This window comes from Barbus barbus, assembly GCF_936440315.1.
Source record: "Barbus barbus genome assembly, chromosome: 8".
NCBI classification, from domain to species: Eukaryota; Metazoa; Chordata; class Actinopteri; order Cypriniformes; family Cyprinidae; genus Barbus; species Barbus barbus.
This window is the reverse complement of record NC_136736.1, coordinates 3,448,917-3,471,512: the sequence shown is the minus strand read 5'-3', so window position 1 is coordinate 3,471,512 and position 22,596 is coordinate 3,448,917. Positions and strand designations below refer to the sequence as shown.

The window sequence follows — 22,596 nt, the reverse complement described above, 5'->3', positions numbered from 1 at the left end:
AAAGTGTGGTTTGTGTAAGGTGAGGGGTGTAAAGTGCAGGATGTGTGTTAAGAGGGGTTAACGGGCAGACCGATAAGATACAGCTGGCCAGCGAGGGGTACCGCTGTTTAATTCAGAAAAACACACACAGACTGACCACAGTACAGGGGATTGTGCGTCTTTAGGGAACTGAACTACTCACTCATGACCGCAGAAACCTCCGGAGCCCATATTGTCCCTGCCTGCTCGCTTTTTAATGAATCTGAGTAGTCTGCCTGCTTTTCTCCTGTTATCAGCCGTGCCATGGCTTTCAAGCCAAAAAAAGCTTTTGATATAAGGTCAGAGGTCACAGAAAGCATACAGAAGCTTCTCCACCCCTGGTTTTGGGTCACTTCACATCAACAGCGCATTTGCAACAGAATCAGCGGACAGCGTGTCTGGTTGGAATCTCTATTGGCGCCCACTTGCATGGGTTCAGTTTAATCACTTTTCCGTCATAGTTCAGTCGGTAATGGAAAGTCATTAGTCGTCTCATGTAGCCAGACTTAACTATTTGTAAAAGTCTTGTCGACTTTGCAGCTGATTCCAGCCAGAATATGCAATATGCACACAATAATCACGCAGGCATGATAATGCATTCTAAAAGACATAAAGCAAAGTATTGTACACCATACACTACTCAAAAATCTGAGGTCCGTCCTTTTTTTTTTTAAATGAATACTTTGTGACAGTAAACACATTATATACATTTCTTTTGAACTTTGTATTCATCAAAGAATCCTGAAAAATCACAGTTTCCATAAAAATATTATGCAGCACATCTGTTTTCAGCACTGAAAATGTTAGAGCAGCAATTCTTCATATCAGAATGATTTCTGAAGGATCATGTGGATCAAGGATCATGATGCTGAAAATTCAGCTTTGCATCACAGGAATAAATTGCCTGTGATTTTTAAAATGTACTCAAGATAAAAAAGCTATTTTAAATAGTAATAGTATTTAACTTTTTTTCCCTAATCAAATAAATGCCGCCCAGTGAGCATTTTGTAAGAGACTTACAAAAGTCTTACAGAGGCCAAACTTTAAACGGCTGTGTATATTCTGTTAGTCATATAGGATCTCACACAAGCAACAGGCATCAAGGAGCCAAATAAGCACCACCCATGGGTTTGACTGGTGCACCCTCTCATTACCAAACTCACGAAACACTAACAAGGGTCTCCTGAAGCAGACTTCAAACAGAAAATAAGTGTATTGCTAAAAGAGAAGTAATATAATGCAAAATAGAACCTTTTCTGGACCATCAAAGTTCTAAATTCTATTCCAGAATTTGATCATAATGTAGCAGACAGCTTTATTGGGTGTGGGAAAGGAAAGGCCAACCCTCCCACTTACAGTACAGATCTTGGAAACACTTTGTGCTTTTGTCAGAAACAGCTACTTCAGATCTGTTATGTGCCAGATCCACCAAACTGCTACAGTAAATGGATCATTTGGTTATGAGAGGTATCTGGAAAAATATTGCACATAGGATTTTATTCCTTTGAAATACAACTTGAAGCCAACATTTCTCATTTTTGTTCAGTTTAATTTGAAGTACTGAAATATCTTATACTAAATAAACTAAAAATAATAAATTTAATAAAACTATAGACATTAAAAAAATTTAAAATGCACAACAAAATTACCATAAATTTAACTAAAATTAAAGCTAAACAGAACATATTAAAATATAATCTAATTCAAAATAACAAAATTATAGTAGTAGTATGCCAACAATACTAAAATGACACTGATTATTACAGAAATCACATTTCAAGCTAGTAGTTACTTAAACTTTTTGTACATATTTGTAGTTACTAAAACACTAGTAATGAAGTCGATTGAAGTTGAGCTATCATGTTGTTCTGTCCAGCGGTGAGAGAGATTATAAAGTGAACGAATCTCGACTGACGGGCAGTTCTCATCAGCACTGAAAAAGGGGTCAAAGGTCAGTAGTAGGTCCTTTATCAGAGAAACAGGCACACGTGCTGATCTATGGCCTGCTTCCCTGGCCAAACTAAAGTCTGTATCATTACAACAGAAATCCAAGATCTCTGAAGATGCTGATATTTTGAAATTCTAAAGTTCCCTAGCAACCACCTATCAAGACACTAGCAACCATTCAGAACACTCTAACATCAGTTTGTAAAGACAAACAACTTTTTTTTAGTCAGAAAATACAAACGTCTAGTGAAGGTGATTGAGTCTGTCAACTATATGAGAGATCTGGACATCTTGAACCTGCTGTCACATGGCCTCTCTAAATATTCCATTTTATTTAGCAAGCCACCAGAAGTCGAGCAGCTGACCGTCACTCTGAGAATAGGACGTAAGCAGGACATGAGTGGAGGGTAGGAATGCACTTTCACCTCTGACTTCGAGGTCACCATGGCTCTCTCGGACCCCCGTGAAGAGGAAAGATCACGTGGCGATAGTACACTGTGGTTTTGCCGTGTGGGTGGTGTCTTAACTCTCATACACATTAATTTAGCATGGCATATCCTTAAAGGAATAGTTCTGCCATTATTTACTCACCCTCATGTAACTCCAAACCCACATGCTCGTATTTCCTCTGTGGGACACAAAAGAATGTCCACATCCTATACTGATCTTACATATTTATTTATATTCCAAGCTCATGTATGTATGTATATAATTCATAAAGGTAATATATATCTATGAATGATTAAGATACATCTAAAATTCAAGATATAAGGATCATTTTTATAGTGATTTTATTGTGCATATATAAAGTTAAAAGATTGCCTTGGAAAGGCATAAGTGTGAGTAAATTATTTTAGTATAACTGAGATTCTATTATAATTTGTATTTCATAATAATATAATTTAATTTGAGTTAACTGTTATTTTCAGATTTTCCATTTTCCTTTGTATTTTAGCTTCAATTTTAATACTTTTGTTGTGTGTATTTGTCATTTTTATTAGTTTATTTTGTCTATATAGTTTTCATTAATGTTTATTAAAAATTTTACAATTTTCACATTACTTTAAGAAAATGAAAAAAAAAAAAACTACAGAAAAATTTGTAATAATTTTGTTGTGTGATTTTGTAATTTGTATTTGTATTTTTTATTTTAAATATATCTATATAGTTTTTGTACATTTTTATTTCGGTTTTAGTTATTTCTGTACATCAAGAAAATTTAAATAAAAAAAAACAAATGAAAATGAGAAATGTTTTTTGGCAACTAGCTGAAATAAAATAAGTTAGATATATTTATTTTATATTTATAGCTATTTTATATTTATGTTTATTTTATTTCAAGTAACAATTTTTTTTTATAGTTTTAGTTTGAGAGCAAACCTGATTTTTTATTGATTTGCTGACTGTGTTGTTTTATACTGACAGTATAAAAGAAAACTAATACAGACTTCAGTATTCTTAAACTGATGAATAGTCTGAAGTTTTGTGTGGTTGTCAACAGGGATATCATGAATATCAGAGCACTGGGTACTTAAGAGACTCTCCAACACTTGAATGCTGATACTTGACCTTTAGTTTCAGGGTCACCGGTTGTTCTTTAGCTGAGGAGTGAAACATTTTAATCTGACAGATTTTAGCACTAGTCTAATCTCACTCTAATCCAGAGCTTTGACAGCAAGGAAGGCCTAAACATTAGCCATCATGAAACACAAAGAGAGAGCTCCACACACACACACACACACACAGAGGGTCCGATGAGATGAAGAGACCAAAGCCAAGCCTGTTTGCATTTGAAAGCAGGCAGTCAGCTGCAGAACAGGATAACATCTCAGCTTTCGCTGATTTGCAACTGGCCACTGGGATACAAAGAAGACTTTACAAGAGGGAAGCACTCAAAGACATTCCTCATGTCCATTTCAGTAGAAAGACAGAGGACTGGGCTTATGTTTCAGGACAAAAATAGCTGTTTTATTTTTCCTGCGTGTTGATTCCTGCGCCGCTGATGTGAATGATGCTCTTTTTATTCTCCTCAAGCCAACCAAGCACTCTTTAATTAACTGTATTTGCATGTGTAGCTTAACAAAGAAGAATCTTCCAGCTCGCTCAAGAACATCACAAAGTAACTTCAGATCCTCCTGGAATGTTTTGAAAGTTTAGCCAAATTTTCTGGGACGACACAGCTTTAAGTCATATTTGAGTGGTTGTATCTTATAGAGATCATCCTGAGCTATTGACACTTTCAATTTCATAAAATGAGATGATTGTTTGTATTTAAATTATTTTCAGATTGCGTCTTGCATATAGATGTGTGAGGTAACTTCAAATGAACATTTCAAAGCAAAGTTTTGTGAGTTTTACAAGACATCATAAAGTTTTCTATGTAAATATATTTTAAAATGTAATGTATTCCTGTGATCAAAGCTGAATTTTCAGCATCTTTACTCCAGTCTTCAGTATCACATGATCCTTCAGAAATCATTTTAATATACTGATTTGCAGCTCAAGAGACATTTGTTATTATCAGTCTTAAAATTATTGTGCTGCTTCATATTTTTCATCCGAATTTATTTACAATAATAATAATATAATTTTTAATCCAACGTCCTTATTGGGGAAAAAAAAGAAAGAAAAAAAAAAATATATATATATATTTTTTTTTTACTGACCTCAAACAGCTTTTGCTTAGTTCCAGGTGAATAAACTGAGAAAATTTAAGAAACAGTAAAAGGGCAACCATGTGTCATTTTAATAGATTAAAATCACGGTTTAGGCTAGCCACATCTTCATATAAACCCACACAGGCCACGCTAATCTATCAGGATTTGGAAAATACTGTAAATCCTCCATTAAATAACATTTTATGGATGTTTGGAAGCGAGCAGCACTCGATCTGGATTAAATCATGGTGACAGCAGACTAAATGGATGATGGCACGCCGCAGTGGAACTATAAACTTAAACAGGCAATTATTGATTTTGATATTTTTTTAGGAATAAAGAGGCTGTCTCTATATTGGTAACATTAATGCGACAGGAGAAAAGGCTCTACGTAGCCAGCTTTGGTGGTCAGCGCTTTAATATGGCATGACGTGGGAGGTCATCCAAGGGTCAAGGGTCAAAGATTACCATCCTAAAGGTCTCTATGACCCTTGCAAATTGATTGCTTACACATCAGAAAGCTTCAGCTCAGAATGTTAACTTCACATTTAGCCTGGTTGGCGCTGACACTACACCAATTTCTCCCCTGAAGTTATAAAAGAAATCATAAAACTGTATATGTACATATACACACACACTGTAAATATATATTTTTATTATTTAAAATTCTAGTCAAAGCTTTGCTCTTCTGGAAAATGAAATGAAAAATTAAGTTTATTTTTGTTTACTATTCATTATATATACAGTATATGCTCTTCTGGGGAAATTCAATGTATTTTCCACTTATGATGTAGCTCACTGGAAAACATTTACATTTGGTCAAAGAGAAGAGTAAAATGAACAAAAATGAAGCGTATAGCGTTAATTAGTTCACGTGACTCTCAGCTGATCACTATAGGAATACAACACATATCACGGCATTCCTATAAACTCTATTCAGTATTATTCAGCAGCTTTTTTGCTTGCTCAGGAGCAAATTACCCTCCTCCATCCCCAACTCCTCCTTTCGCCACAGTCAGGACTGTGGACTTTTGTGGATATTCCTTATTGAATCAGACTCCTTTTATCTTGAGTAATGTGTTACACTTAAATATCATTAAGTACATTAATGATATCCGCTTTGTTCTGTTCTGTTCACACTTGGGGGTTATTATTGCTGCTCTCCCTGCTCATTCATGGGAGATTTTGCCCAGAACCCCAAACCAAACTGTATGCTAGTGTCAATCATTTTGACGATAGTAGTCCTAACAGAAATGTATGTGTACACTGTTCCTATCATGTTTATTTAATGTTTGTAGAAAAAAAGTTGCTCACTGATTTCAATATATATTTGAACACTGACAGATCAAAAAAATCTTTACATTCATAAATATAAATAATAGCAATTTACAGCAGAAGCAAACCTTTGTTTTCAGTCAGCAGATATAATGCATAGTCCAGTATTCATCCCTGTATAACAGCTCTAATAATTATTTTGAGAAAATAAAATTAACTATTTAACGGGTTACATAGCAGGAAACACACCTTTAGAGAATTAAACGAATAATCAGTAATTAAAAGAATATGTGGCATATGAAATGCATGGTCCAAAATCTAAGCCCACAATGAGTCCACATTAAATAGCTAAAACCACTTTTATGTAACACATTATAAAACAAATGTGTTTCCGTGCAGAAGCAGGAAATTCCTTTTAATGGGCAAAAACACATGAAATAAATAAAGGTTATATGTCTATTGCTGTCTCTCTCTTTTCTTTCCACTATGTCTCGTGTCTATTACATAACAGTGGTTGAATGAGTACATCCAAGTTTTTGCTCTTTTTGGCAGCAATAAATCACAAAGAACAAACATGTTTTAGGCTGTATGATTATGGGCATCTGAAATAAGGGACCGTTTAAGCAGCAGACATCACTGAGACGTTATTCTGTTCAGGCTGTTTGAGATTATTCTCACTTTGCAAACCAAATATATAATGTAAAATGCATGTTTTAAATGCACTTATATACTGTAAAATGCCTTTAAAAATGCATTTGATGAGGGAGAGTATGAAATAAAAATCTTTCAATGCAATAATCTGCAAGATAAAAAAAAACAAAAAACAAAAACAAGATTGCTTCTCATCGTCTTTCTGGTCTATAAATTGTAAATAATACAAAAACAATAGAGTACTTTTTACATGACTTTCTACTTTAGAATTTTATATTTAATGTGTTACTTGTGTTTCTTTGTACTAGAAGAGATTGTTATGCTCAAACTGAGGAAAAATCAAGGTGCATAAAGACAAAAAAAAAAAAAAAAAGGTCAATGCTGGCTGCACACTGAATTAAATCCAGACTGGAGAATAAAACTATATTTTATGTTATAGACCACATAGTGCAAAAAAATTGCATGACGAAAGTGAATACATGCAAAGTGTTGACTTTGCATTGTTGTATTGTTTATATATTTTTTATCTTTTTTATTTCGATCTTTTGTTTGACTCTTTGCATGATTTGTATATTTATAAAATGTATACTATTTGTTGTTCTTATATATATATATGTTGGTTTTGTTTCTTTGAGGTCCACCTGCTAATTGAATCTAGCTAATTATCTCTAATTAGTAATCCAGAAAAAGGCTAATTGGTTGTTGTTATTGTGAGCACTAAAAAAAGCAATGTGCTGAAATGTTTGCTAGTGCTGGTTTAGTTTTTAATTCATTTGCACTGTGCACTTTTTTACACTATGATGTTTATATAATAAGATATATTTTTGCTAGAACTTTTCCAGTCTGGATTACATTCAGTGTGCGACAAGCAATCTCTTTGTTTGCACTAATTGTGAAATTTACTAGCAATTTCTGAGGGTACTCATACTGAAAATCAACATCTATCAGTCATAAATAAACAGTTTCATCTCTTTCTGCATAATCAGAAAGGGTCCTGCAAGTGTTTAGTCCCAGCCTAAGTCCTGACCAGTCATCTGGTAGAACTTCATGTTGAAAGGCCTGTAGAAATCCCTGAGTCTGTGCAGCACTTCCGCTGGTATGTGTGGATGCGATCGGCCTTTCGATTTCCCCAGGCATCGCGGTCTGCTGCTTCCTTCTGGCTTTTTGAGGCAGGGGAAGCCTTTAGTCTGGTTAAAGTAGAAGTGCTTATTGGTCACTACCCGTTTGAGTCCCAGAAAATCCTGCACCCGGCCCATTTCTCCTGCGGGGTCCGTCACCAGCTTCTCGCCGCTCACGAAAAGAAACTGCGCGAGCGGGAAATACCTGAGCCAGTTCTCCAGGTGTTTGGCATAGATGCCGATCCTCACGGCGCTCCAGGACGTGTCGATCAGACCCGTGGTGGAGTTCTTGAAGACCAGATTCTGGAAGGACGGCAGGCCGGGGCTTTTGGTCAGAGTCTGAGTGTAGTCCGACACGGCCCGGGTCACAGGGTCACGGACCACCACGATGAGCTTGGTGCTGCGGCTCATGGAGAAGACGCGGGACGGCACTTCACGGGTGATGAAGTAGCTGGGTGTTTTCTCCATGGTGATCTGGCCATCTAAAGTACGTGGCATTAGATTCCTACCGATTGAGAAATTAAAAATTAAAATAGTCATAATAGAAGTCAGTTCTGTGATCAAACATTGTTTCTAAATGGTTTGAAACACTACACTAACTCCTACAAAAATGTAGTATGTGAAATATTTTGCCCTATATCATGAGTGATATAGCCAAAGATAATTTTCAAATATTTACATTCTCTGGGTAGATGAATATTATAACATAAAAAATCCTCAAAGTAAAATTTACATATGCACATATGTTAAGAAGATCTATATGAGGTCAATATATATGTATCGATATCATATATCAAAAATCTGCTGAAGCTGGTTGCTTTAAAATTTTAAGTTGGCTCAACTTTTTTTCTTTTTTTTTTTACAGTGTAATGTGTATTTATGGGTGTAAGGATAGATATACATGTACGTGATGTACAGTATATGCCCAAAAATGTACTACACATACATAAACATACATATTTGGGCTAGATACTGTATATATGTTAATACATGAAAATGTTCCAATCTCTAATAGGTTTCATATATGTTTTAATTCACATGACATATTTCATAGAAATGTATATATATATATATCCTGACACATTTTCAGTATGCATTAAATATTTAGGTTCCCATATTATGCTAATTTACAAGTTCAAAATTGTATTTTTGGGGTCTACTACAAGACATTTACATGATTTAATATCCAAAAACACATTATTTTTTCTCACACTATCCATTACAGCAGTACCTCTGCCTGAAACACTCCTTTTTTAGTTCTTGTCTCTTTAAATCCAAAAAAGCCAAGTCTGCTCTGATTGGTCAGCATGACCATAATAAAGTAGTAATAATATGTAGTTAAAAAATATAAAATATGTAAAAAATATGTAGTTAAAATTATATATATATATATATCACTGGGTTCAGTACAGTGCATTATGGGATTGTTTTATTGTTTTTTTTTTTTTTAAGTTCACCTAAAAATGAAAATTCTATCTACTAACTTGTGTTGTTCCAAACCAGTATTATATAATACTTTCTTTCTGTGTAACACGCAAGAAGATCTTTTGAAAAAGTCTTACATGTTTGGAGCAACATGAACATGAATATGAAAAAGACTTCACTTTCATTTTGGGTGAACTGTGCCTTTAAGCATACAATGTTGCTTTAGAATTCGGCTGAAATCATAAACATTTTGGATTGCACCTAAAATGTCATCTACTGTATGTAGGCAGGTTTTGGGACAGGTTTTCTGTGGCTGCACCTATGTCGTCCAAGCTAAATATTAAACTGTAATTTCAAGCAATAATGCAAAATGAAAAACTGTATTAAAACTGACTCTGGAGACATTATAATTGCGCCCATTTCAGCTCCCGCCAACGGATGAAGTTGTCACACGTGTTTTGCGATCCAGTTCATTATGATGAAAGATGTTCTTTTTATTATCAAATATAAAAGAAGCAGTTCTCTGATGAGGCCAGTGTTGAATTACTCACTCCATCCCGAGTAATGCAAAGTGTAAAGTGTTGTTAAATAAACATAAAAGCTGACTTTATTAAAAACCAACCTTATGAAATAAACGTCATTGAGAAGGGAGTTGGTGAGCTGCTATAAAAGAAAGAAAAACACGAAAGCATAACAACTCTTAGCAGTCATTTCCTGATGGATTTTGTCCCCAGAACGTTTGTCAGGAGTCTCTCCATCTCTATTTTGTGCTGATTTGAAATCAGTTTTGCAAGATCTCATTTAAAAGATGTGGGTATTTGGCTCCAATAATGGAATAATATCCTAAATCAGCACATGAAGATTTGCCTTAAGTAGATTAAATATCAATTTTATGTGTCATGTTTTATTAGATATATTTTTTTATATTTGCACACACACACACACACACACACACATTAAATTGATTAAATATTATAATATATGAATATTTAAAATTAATAGTTTTCTATAATATAAACATGATAAAATAATATACAAAATAATTGTATATATTATATAATTATGTAATGTAAATATAATAAAATATAAATATAATAAATAATAAATAAATAATATAAATAAATGTAAATATATTAATGTTGTTGTTGATTATAAGGTTCAGTTGATCTCTTTAACGAATACCCAATAGCTCCAACATCAAGTGGAAAAGTCTCTACACTGACTCTCATTATTTCCATAGAGAACATATGCAGTAGATTAACTCTTCACTGGTCTGGGATGGGGTTTGGTAAGCGATTGCTCTCTTTGTCTCTTTCTCTGAGGCTGGCTGTCATCTCATTGCCATGAAGCTTATTTTCAACTCTAATACAAATCATATTGTTCTATGAGAGCTTTACCACTGAGACAAGAATCAGAGGAATCGTGCTGACTGGTTTGTTGAGAAATTGGATTTGCCATTTGACCTGCAATGCTCTTAAAGGAACAGTTCACCAGAAACCATGATATTGTATCACTATTTATCCACCCTTGTATCGTTCCATTTTGTATGTTATTATTTGAAGAGAATTTTTGATGACTCTTCATGCTGTACTTGTTTAAACAATTACCATTTGTAGTCTGTTTAGCTCCAAGAAGGAGCAAAAAGCATTAAAAAAGCACCATAATAACTGGCCATACAACTTCTGAAGCCAGTGTTTTGATTGTGTTTACATCATGCATGTTCCCAGCGCCTGCTTTTAGGGATGTGATCTTGAAGCATTACATGCAGAGCTTTTAATTTGGAAAGCATGTCATGGTTAATGTCAATGTTGTCATTCTCACCCTGCATCTAAAGTGCAAGTGCTGTTTGGCTATGTACACACCGCTAAGTGCATGTTTAATTCAGAGTAATCAAGCTAATGGAAGCCATAATGGCCGCGGCCACGTCTGCTGACATCATGTTTACGTTGTGGAGAGCAGGCTGGTAATCAGCGAAAAGTTTGGGCTTTTCTCAATTCACGCCAGTGGCCCACACACTCCGGTCCACCCGTTTGATCTCCCAATCCAAAGAAGCATCGCAAGATAAAGCCCTCATTTTGTCCAGGTTCGCAGACGCAGCTGACTGGCGACCTCTGGCAACCTTTGATCTTGCACCAGCTGTGCGCTTGTGTGTTTTCTGCTTTATCGGGTGACTCGTGGCAGCTGCTATTACCTGTGCGGTTGCTAGGCTAGCATTCATGCTGTTTGTTTTGATCACACCTAGCGTAGCTTTAGTGGTTAGCATCTGGACCGGGAATGTGAGCCTGGAGTGTGTATGAGTTTATCAGAGCAGAACCTGGCAACAATTTATTTCTGTTTACTGGTACAGAAGGCACAGCTGCGGGTGGCCTGCTGCAAAACAATGGCCTCGAAAAATATCAACAACTCCATGCCTTTGGTATTCAGTCGGTATTTAATATAATTAATGTTTTAAAACGCATTTGTTAAGAAAAATACATTGTAACATTGTTTTGGTGGTTTCCTAACATATCTAAACATCCTTAAAACAAAATACACCTGATGAGCAAAAACAAAAGAGATTTAGAAAAATAGATATATTCTGTGGTGTATTTTATATTTTGCTACGGGTGAAATATATAACATCTGTATAGGACATTTAAAGGGGTCGTCGGATGCCCATTTTACACAAGTTGATATGATTCTTTAGGGTCTTAATGAAAGGTCTGTAATCTCGTGGAGAGTTGGTTGAGAATTGGTGGAGAGTTTACGTATCGCAGTCCATAGAAACAGTCGCTAATGAGGCATCTAGGTATATACATCTATGGAGCATACTAAACTTCAGCCGCGAATCTGGCTAACTAGCACATTATTGGGAAAGGCGATTTGCAAAGATTCATAAAAACCCTTATACTCTTCTGTAGATAAAGCTGGATCACAAATGATTCGGGCGAACATAGACACGTTTATGTAGATCGGAGATCGGCGCAGTCCCTTCAAAGCGAAAGTAACGTCAATCTTCTTAACTTCAGCGGCTCAGATGTCTGGAGTAACTGACGACTGCTATATTCATTATTACATCCAACAACTAAACACTTCAATCGCTTAATCGGAGAAGGGTAGAATGGTCTTGTCAATCAACTATCGTGGGAGGGGTCTGGACAGAACTACGTAATTTTGACAGGAACCTCAGAACAGCCTGAATTGAGAAAGGGGATTTTAAAATAGAGATTTAAAAAAAAAACACTGGGTGGATTTTTATCATTATAGGATGGATGTGTACACACACTTCCAACACACATTCTTGTGCAAACAACTTGTACAGTGATGTTTGCATCCTATGATATATTTAAGATAGATAGATTTACTTATAGAATTACATATTTGTATTTGAATTAATTACTTAATTTTTAATATATTTATAATATAAATTATTATAAACATAATTATTTCTAAATTTATATGATTATTTATAAAAATAATTTATAACATACATTTGAATTTTTTTCATGTATTTATTTATTTTAAATATATTTTTTTATGTATGTATGTATTTATTTATTTATTCTATGTTCTATTGTGAATAAAATATTGGCTCATGTGATTTGAAAGTCTTTTAGTTTTCATTTTATTCAAATTTAAAAAAACGTCCCAACATTTCCAGAATTCGGGTTGTATTTATGTATGTTGCTATGAGCAATCCGAATACTTTTCAAATAATTCAGATAGATAGATAGATTTTTTATTTGTAATTTGACATGTGTTCATTGAAATTTTATTTAGATTTTACATGTATTTATTTATTTACAGATTGTTGAAAGATTGTTTAAAGGTTAAAGATTGTTAAACAAACATGAGCAAGAAGGGAGTTTATTCACTTATTTATTAATAATTTATTTTCATTCTTATGAGTAATCTGCATCAGTTATATGATGAGAATTTGTTTGGTCATGAAGACTTGAAAAATTATTAACAAAATAACATGGTCTCTTTCTGGACCTCACACAATACAGACTGACCGCCACTGTTAGGTTTAGGTTTCTGCGGTATGTTGCGAGTTACTTTTCAAAATATTAAAATCCATTTTTTGAACCAAAACATGTTTAACTATAAAAAAGAGACAGCAAACACAGTGTTGTAAGTCATGCCTTATTACACAGCACACAGACACAAGCTCTTCCTCATAGCTGTTTGCCTAATACACATCAGAACAGAGTGGGATCTTCTCTCCCGTATTTAAATGAACCACAGGATACAACCTTTCTCCCATTATCAGAGGAAAACATCCAGACAGAACTGCCCCCTGTGTTTGGCAGCAGTGACCCGGGATGTTCCCGTCCTGATCTCTGCCACATCTGGCAGCAATGAGGCTCCGGGAGGAAGTTTCTTCCAATTAAGTGCTCACCATGGGCCTGAACGAGTATGGATATTGTAGGTCTCTGAAATGTTCCATTTTACAAAAATTACATAAAAAGCTTACTTTTAATGAGTCCCTTTGTCTTGCTGTTCATATATAAATCTATAAAATATAAAAACTTCTGGAAAACAAGATTGAGGTGCAAAATTCAGAAAAGAAAAGCAAGTCCATAAATCTTGAATATCTTGTTCATCATATATGTTTGACTGAATTTTCAAAATGAAATTAACTTGCATAAAACTGAATTCAAATTGAGGATCTTTTAGATAATGTCAGATAATGTTTATTTTATTTCAAATATGTTTTTTATGGTTTTGGTTCTAGTTATCGGGTTTGGTCTCGTTCTGTCTGTATAGGTCTTTTATTAAGTTTTATTTTTATTTAATTTGAGTTATTTCAACAAACTAAATGGAAATGAAATTATATATATATATTGAATTTATAAATGTGTATGTATATATATGTATTTATGTATGTGTGTGTGGTTGAACATATACATATATATATATATATAGTTTTTTTTTGGTGTTTGGTTTAGTGTTATGTTAGAATCATTATTATACTCATACCTTTTGTTCTATTTTGAACTATTTTTAGCTTTATTTCTTGTTATATATATAAAACATCTCAAGCAAAGCTAAAAGTTGAATGAGTCAAGACTGAGCTTTTCATTAAGGTCTGCAAAAGCAGCATCAGAGAGATATAATATCTTAGAAACATTCAGTGGACAGTGAAACATCAGCTCTACATGTGTGGCATAGCAGGAAAACCACAGGTCAAAGGAGAAACCAAGATCTAAATGCTCACATCCTTGAAAGAAAGAGGGAGGTCCCGCAATAACAGGACACAGACCTGTGGCAAATCAGGGATTACAGACATGCATGTGTGTGCGTGTGTGTGTGTGAGAGGAACTAATTGCCCTTTTGCCCTCACTATCATGTGGGAAAATCAGCGGAGTGTGTGTTTGCGTGGGTTTATCTGTGAAGCAGCAGCAGCAGCAGCATGACCACACCCACAGATGAGGACACAATAAAACGAACTACAACTATCAGATTTCAACACACTTTTACCTCCCTCTGAATTTAATCTGAAATAGTGATCAATTCAACCTTAGTCGGTTAACATCTAAATACCTCAAACATATAAAATACCAAATACCTTAACTATTTGTATAAAACTGAGTTTGTACATACACCAAAAACCTCATAAATTGTGTTAATTATTTGAATTAAATTGATTTATTTTATTTCATTTATATATTTGTGTGCACATACATGCCAAAAAAGAAAAAAAACAATCACTATTATTTTATTGCATTGATTGAACAGAATTATTTGAGTATTATTAATATATATATGCATGTATGTATACATATATTTAAATATGTTTATCTGTATTTTATTTACACTTATATGTATTATATTTATAATGAATTCTATATATACACTGTGCATAATATTTATATTTACATTTTATCTTTATAGTTTCAATTTTAATTTTAAAGTTATTTTCTCTCTCTCTCTCTCTTCATATATATATAGACACATTTAAAAGTAAAATAATTTAGACATATATTTTTTCATTTCATAGATAATAATTTGATTACAATTTATGAACTAAATAAATTAAAAGTTGGTTGTATTTTAAAAATAACCAAATACATCATAACATTTGTTAATTATTCTTATTTATATATATATATATATATATATATATATATATATATATATATATATCAGGTATTTTATTATTATTAAAATTGAATTATTTATTTTTATTATTTATGTATGAATCAGCATTATTTTTTTTCATCTGGTTTATGTGCACAAAAACAAATTTTATATTTTTAAAACAGCATCAAAACACTGAACTCACTGTATATCCGCCTACATCCTAATTAGTGTCTTGAAGTTCTGACAGGATGTGCTTCCTTTTCTTCCTGCTTTTTAATCAGCCTCTGAAACTCCTAATTATCTAATCAGACTGGCTGAATTTCCAGATAGTATGTTTGATAATGTGCTAAGGATCAGTCACGGTAAACTACAAGGAGGAAGAAGACCTCCGCAGCAGATCTCTGCTTGTCAGACTGGCTGTTTTGGTGATAGTGATAATGCTGGATGATCCAATGTTACAGCGGGGCAGCAAAACTGGCCATAGCTTTTGTAAAAATAGCACATTATTCTAATTTGATAAGAAATCAGTCAACAACTTCAATGAGAATTAACATTAAGCATTGCTGCATTTGGTTGCATCAAATTTTGCATTAAAAGGTACATAACAGTTAACAGTTTCAATACTGTACCCTTAATGCATTTGAGATTCAGGATGCGTCACCATTTCTGGAAACAATCCATTATAGGGGATATTGCTAAATGTCCACAAGCACCTGGCATAAATTTATGGCACAAAATTGGACCAAGAGAAAAAAGACCTGGCACAGTTTATATTCAATGAACTATATGCTATGGTGGTGTGTGTAGAATACTATTTCTGTGACAAATGTGTAACTGCTGACTGAAGTGATGCCAAAGAGCAGAATTATATTTATAAAACATGTAAATTTATATGTGAGGAGATAGCGTCTATAGCTCCTATAGAAGTTACAATGCACACGTGAAGGGATATAAAAGTAAAAACAGATCGTACAATGGAAATCTGTTCAAATATGCACCACACAGAATTTTAAGTGACTCAATATGGAGTGTGTAGCAGTATAATGAACCTTTAAGACCGGCCTAGAGGAAACCACATCCCTGGCTTGGTTAACAGCCCACCGTATGTGCAGCTTTAACAGTCAGTCGCAGGACTTTGAGCAGAAGAACGACTGCAGCTGCAGAATTGGGAGGTTCTAGTATAATTAGTGTCTTCAAACACTCAGTTTTTTTGCCTGATTAATCATACTTTTCTTGTTGAAAGGGCAGTATTCTAAAGAAATAAAGTGGGGTTTGCTCTAAAGCAGGCCTATATTTCAGCAAAAGAAGACTAGGCATTTCTGCTGAGAAGTCATGCATCAAAAACAAGTTGTTAAGAAACTATCTATGCCATTGTGGGTTGGTGAACAACTTGGGACAAGCCAAATCTTTCTTTCTCTTGGCCCTGACTGTTACCTATCCCACTGAATATCTCCAAGGAAATGAGCTAACCACATCATAAAAAAAAAAATCACAAGCAAAGCAAAGCTACGCTCTTAAAAATAAATTGGCATCAATGGTTCCACAAAGAACCTTTAACATCAATGGAACCTTTACATTCCCCAAAAGGTTCTTTATGTTGGATAAAGGTTCTTCAGATTACTGAAAAGCAAGGAAAAAAAAAAAAAAGGTCCTTTAAGGAACCAAAAAAGGTTGTTTTATGGAATTTCTGTGAAACCTCCCTTTGGGCTACTTCCTGACTCTTATTAATTTGAGGCTGTGCCATACTCTGAGGATATAGATAACACATCTATCTCTGTAGCACGCTGCTGGTGTGTGCTGTGGTGGTTTCTTCCACACCACTACCCTCAGTCCTGATCAATCAATGGCTAGTTTAATGTTGGAGACCCGGGCCTTATGGGAAATCTAGCCTGTCAAATCAGCACTCTGGCATCATGAAATATATGGCCTTAAAATCTAAACTGAACATGTAATGCAAAATTTAAATGTACTCATTAACATCAGGGATAGATTAAAAAATATAAACTTTTGCATGGAATGGACTGAGTGCTAAAACATTTGTTCTGTAATGTATTTTTTTGTGACAAATATACATAAAATAATTCTATGTAAATTAACTACAAAAATGTACTGTATATATATATATATATATATATATATATATATATTAGAGATATAATAAATAAGCATTCCATGTTACACAACACTCACAAATTGAAGGAATTAACAACAAGGAATTAAACCTATCACAATTGAGCATTATCTTAAAACACAGCTCTTAAAACATAAACCTTTATAGCTAAACACCTTGGAGTGTCATAAACAATGTCAAGAGCTGAAAAGGGCAGTAGCAGTTTGTCAACAAGATTGAATATGCACAGGTTAATTAACCGTCTCTATGCCTAAGTGCAATAAAGTTGGTTAAGGAGGAATCGATAAGCAGCACATCTGCACACATCATTGATTGGGAGGTGACTTTTATTCCGAACAGTGATTTATGGAGTCATGAAAAGGTGCAACCCGAGTCAGGTAACTTGCATTGAGTGGGGGAGGAACAATTATTATGGATTAATGAACAGAATTAAAGAACATGTAATGTTAATCAGAGCATACTAGAAATTAATGGGACGATCAGATCTTCAGTTTATAATATTAGATAAAATATAGAACTTAATTGCAATTCTTTATTAAATTATGCAGTGCATCCTGAAATTAATTCATAATTATCATAATTAAATGTTTTAAAAAAAAATTTTGTATTTTGAAATGTATTTAGAAAATGTTCACTGGAATATTATTAATTAAATTAGAAACACGTAAAATAAAATAAATATTACAAAAAATATTTGACTATTTAAATATTTAACACATGCATATAATACAATATTTGTAGGCTATAATGCATCAATAATTTTTACAGTGTACTATATCTGACAAGGGCAACAGTCATGAGTTCCATAAACCTTTTAAAGAGTAAAGTATACGAGCACCTGGTCGCTTACAAAGCTTGTATGTCTCTCTCTCAACTCATTCACTCACTCTTGCTCTCTCACACATACACACAGTGGCCATGTGACAAAGCATGTACAGCTTCCAGCTGGCATTCACAAAAGCTCAGCTGTCATTACACATCTGCACACACACAGAAGACCCGTGGTGTTGACAAGGCTGATATTGAATTATACTGTACAAAAACCCCATACATGGACAGTTTGTTTACATAAGGCTGTCACCACACGCTGGAACAAACGTGTGTGTATGTGTGCGAGAAAGAGAGACAAATCATCAAACTAAACCTCAAAGTCACTTCACGAGGTATAGTTTCTTGACAAGAGAGGAAACGTGATTATTAAAGGAATATTTTCCCCCGTAATGAAAACTCTGTCATCGCTTATTCACTCTCTGTAATTTCAAACCAATAACCCCCAAATTTTCCTTTTGTATTGTGACAAAATAACAGAATACGAGTATGCAAAGTGAGTAATTAATGACAGAAATTTGGGGTGAAGTGTTCCTTGAAGACATTTTTTTTAAAGGGACAGTTCACCTGAAAAAAATTAAATCATGTCATCATTTTCTTCCCCTCCCACATGTCATTCCAAACCTATTTGACTTTCTTTCTTGTCTACAACATAAAAGAAGATATCTTGAACCATGTTGGAATGGTTTCAGGTCCCATAGTATTTTTTGTCAATGGAAGTCAAAGGGACCCAAAACAGTTTGGTTACCAAACACTCTTCAAAATATCTTCTACTGCAGAAGAACGTCATATGGAACAACAAGAAGGGAATTAAATGATGAACCAGCAATACATAGTCATTCCCATTTGTCTGATTTCTAATTGGATGACATGGAGATGAGTGATGGATAGAGGCGAGAGACAGAAGCACTGATGGTCAATCCACAGTCGTATTATTGGCAGAGGGCTGAATGTTCTGCCAATGAGACACGGCTCTGAACTGGTTGGGTTATTGATAGGTGATATTAATGAACCATGTGGCATTAAAAGAGAGAGGAAGAATCAATTGCCGATCATGCAGACATATGCATAACTGCTTGAAGGATGGTCTAAACATGCAATTTTGAAAGAGGCCCAAAAGAACTGATGAATGAAGAAATCTCAGTGTGTAACTCCTTTGAGGAGTTAATTAAACAAATATTCTTTACTCAAAGCCTTTATGATGAGAGCTGCATACAGTTTATGTGCCTCAGATACATCCATTTCAGGAGCTCTTGAGCTGCTGTCTACATAAATTACAACGTCTGTTATAAAATTGGTCTACTGTAAGATAAAACATCTGCTTGCTGACTTAATTACCACTCTTAAGATTTTAAGTGGGTAACTTGGATAAAGAAAATTGCTGTCTCTAAGAATCAAAATCATATAGGGAGTGATTATATAGACAGATAATGCTATTATTTGTGATCGGTTTGTAAAAATTAATTAAACTTGTCTTTTTTCTTAACAAAATAATAATTACAGACCTTATGCATCAGAGAAATAAGTGCACAGCCATTTTTATAATTTTGTCTTTAAACTTACGTTTAAATTGATTGTAAAAAAAATTCTGTAGTTTTTACAAAATAATTGTGGCAGCTTGTGGTTGCCAGAATAATTTTGTAAAAAATACAGAAAAACTGTAAACACATTTACAGAACAAAACTAAAATTTACAGTATAAAACTGTAATTTACAAACAGGGAAATTTGAATGTGAACCAATAAATTCAACAACACACACTGCTATTAAAATCTGTTTTGTACCTTTATCATACTGACAACCATCATAATAATGCAGGTGGTAAAAGAGAAAGCCACATGAAGAATCAAAGCTCATCACAGGTAGCTTCACCACAAGCAGAAGTATATACTAATATATAGAAGGTGCACAGAGTCATTCATGCAAACACAAAACACCATCATGGTAACTAACACACATGATACTTAAATAATGCAATAAACTTTCATTAAACAACAGAAGATGTAACATAAAGCCCAAATGTACATAGCTGATAACAAAAACTATTAAAAAGCATAATTATTTAAACAAAATACTTTCAAATGTGGAGTGTCACGCAGGGAATTCTGGGAATATCAGATTACAGTTTTTGACTGTAAATTATACATTGATTTGTTATTTTTACTTGTAAACATTAACAGCATTTTACTGTAAAATTACATGAAATGTCTGGTTAGATCTTTTACAGTTTTTCCCTGTATATAGTACAGGAACTCACTGTTAACAGTTTTTTTCAGTAGCGTTTTTACAACATTTTACAGTTATACTATTAAAATTATACTTATTTTTTTACAGTGTACGCGACTTCACACATTATGTAATCACACTGGAAAGGTCAAGCGTGGTTAGTTCTTCATCTGTGTTCTTCGGTTCAAAAAGCTAGGGTAGGACAAAAAGCTCTATCTAATTTTTCTCCTCTAACAACGTTGTTTTGTCGTTTTTGGTAAAGGGCGTTTGACTGTCTTTGCATGTTCACTTTGTAAACACAGGGTCAGTACTTCTGCCATACGTGCGTGATTACGTAATGGGTGAGGTTGAGCTAGTGCAAGAAGAGCATCTGTGGTTAAAAAGTTTATAAGCAAAATATTTTGGTAGATAAGACCCTCACTCCTCGGCTGGGATCGTGTAGAGCACTTTGAAGCTGCATTGAAGCTGCAATTTGGACCTTCAAACTGTTGGCCACAATTGAAGTCCACTATATGGAGAAAAATCCTGGAATGTTTTCCTCAAAAACCTTAATTTCTTTTCTACTGAAGAAAGAAAGACATGAACATCTTGAATGACATGGGGGTGAGTAAATTATGAGGACATTTTTATTCTGGAAGTGAATTAATCCTTTAAAACGAGCGGCTCAGTTATAAATTCCTATGACTTTACATTCACCTTGTTGAAATACAAACCGGAAGACAGAAGACAATGAGCCCAGTGCTAAAAAGGGGCTACATAAGGTCTATACTATTAGGGGCATTGGTTGCTAAGGAGTGGCTGTTAGCACCTTGCTGTGCAGTTACTAGGGTGTTCTGAGTGGCTGGGGTTGGCCAGACAAATTAATGTATATATTTTTATAATTTACTAATATAAGTATACATATATAAATAAATAATAATTTATTTATATATGTATGTATTTGAAGATACTAAGACATAAAAAAGTCATTGTATTAGATACTACATAACTGCAAACACCTTTTCTTGTGCTATATTTCTTTAAAATAACTACCACTGTTCTGGTACAAATTGCACAGACATTCATACATTTTAAGTGTGTCTTAACTGTCCATCCAACCAGCAGAATGTTTTGAGGTAGCCTGCCATTCATGGCTGTACTGTAATGAAGTTACAGTATTTAAGTTACTGAATTTTAATACCTTTAGGTGTTTTGATAAATGTAAAATTGACAATAATACTATTATTCACAATTAGTTAATAACAGGCGACCCACCTGTACCACTGGAGCCCCTTCTCATAGAATCGGTCAAAGAAGTGCGGCTCCGCGCCCACGGCTCTCACGTCTGGATGAATGCGCAGGAACTCCAGAAGCGCGCGCGTTCCTCCCTTTTTCACGCCGATAATAATCGCCTGAGGAAACTCTTTGGTCCCAAAGTTGTTTGACACGGAGATATTGCTGTACGTGTCATAAGCTAAAGCTCGCTGCCGCTTCTCATCTTCCACGTCTGTCGCATCCTGCTCGGGTAGTTCGCGAAAGATGGAGCCGTTCCAGTGCGCGAGTTTCTTCCCTTCCTTTGGGAAAAGTTTGCTTCTGAAATTCTGATGGACGTACAGCGGACTCGGTATGGAATCGCAGTATCCGGTGAGACAGTAGAACAAATAGGTGAATATGAGGATCATGGTAAAGAACACAGACACCTTGGAGTGCGCTTTCAGGTGTCCCAAGTCGCAACTCGTTGTCCAACATCCCATGAGTGTCTTTGCGTCGCAAGAAACAAAACGTCAAACGGAGGAATCATGCCGTATTAAATGTCAAATAACGGGATTTTGTTGCAATCTCACTAAACATCTCAATCTCACTAAAGATTTAGTGAGATTGACATTTTTGCGCATCAGAGTCACTAAATCAAATGCACGCCATATTTGCACGATGATGTCTTATCCAGAGAAGTAACATTATGAATTATAACTTGTCATGTTCTCTTTGTTGGTCTGATGGGACTTCTTTGGCTTGAGGTCCCGCAGTCCTGCAGCTTAGGGTGACCAGGGTTACCCATTCATCTCCCACCCGTTTTGGGTGCGTGTCCACGCCTTGCTTTCCGAGTCCCACCCCTTTTGCTCAAATTACTTTTATGACTTTCCTACCTAAGCAGTTACAAATCCATTAACTACCGTTAAATCGATTAAAGCTAGAGAGCTTTTTTTGGGGGGATAAGAAAAGAACAGGGCAAGGTTCAGTGCCCTTACTGCATGATAGAGATAGTGAAATGTTAT

General features: G+C 34.6%; 1 protein-coding gene across 1 annotated transcript; it reads right to left on the bottom strand.

Annotated features, from left to right (window-relative positions):
* Positions 1-5,937: 5,937 nt before the first annotated feature.
* Positions 5,938-22,351, bottom strand: LOC306873580 (heparan sulfate glucosamine 3-O-sulfotransferase 6-like). The gene is made up of 2 exons (XM_079422981.1): positions 21,596-22,351; positions 5,938-8,171 (listed from the first exon to the last, which is right to left on the bottom strand). The coding sequence occupies exons 1-2, from the start codon at positions 22,072-22,074 to the stop codon at positions 7,553-7,555; spliced, it is 1,098 nt and encodes a 365-aa protein (XP_079279107.1). The 5' UTR covers positions 22,075-22,351; the 3' UTR covers positions 5,938-7,552.
* Positions 22,352-22,596: the final 245 nt, after the last annotated feature.

Coding starts and splice junctions, on each gene's coding strand:
- LOC306873580 (XM_079422981.1), bottom strand. CDS start 22,074: ATGGGATGTTGGACAACGAGTTGCGACTTGGGACACCTGAAAGCGCAC. Junction 8,172..21,595: donor AAGGGGCTCCAGTGGTACAG/GTGGGTCGCCTG, acceptor CTCAATCGGTAG/GAATCTAATGCCACGTACTT.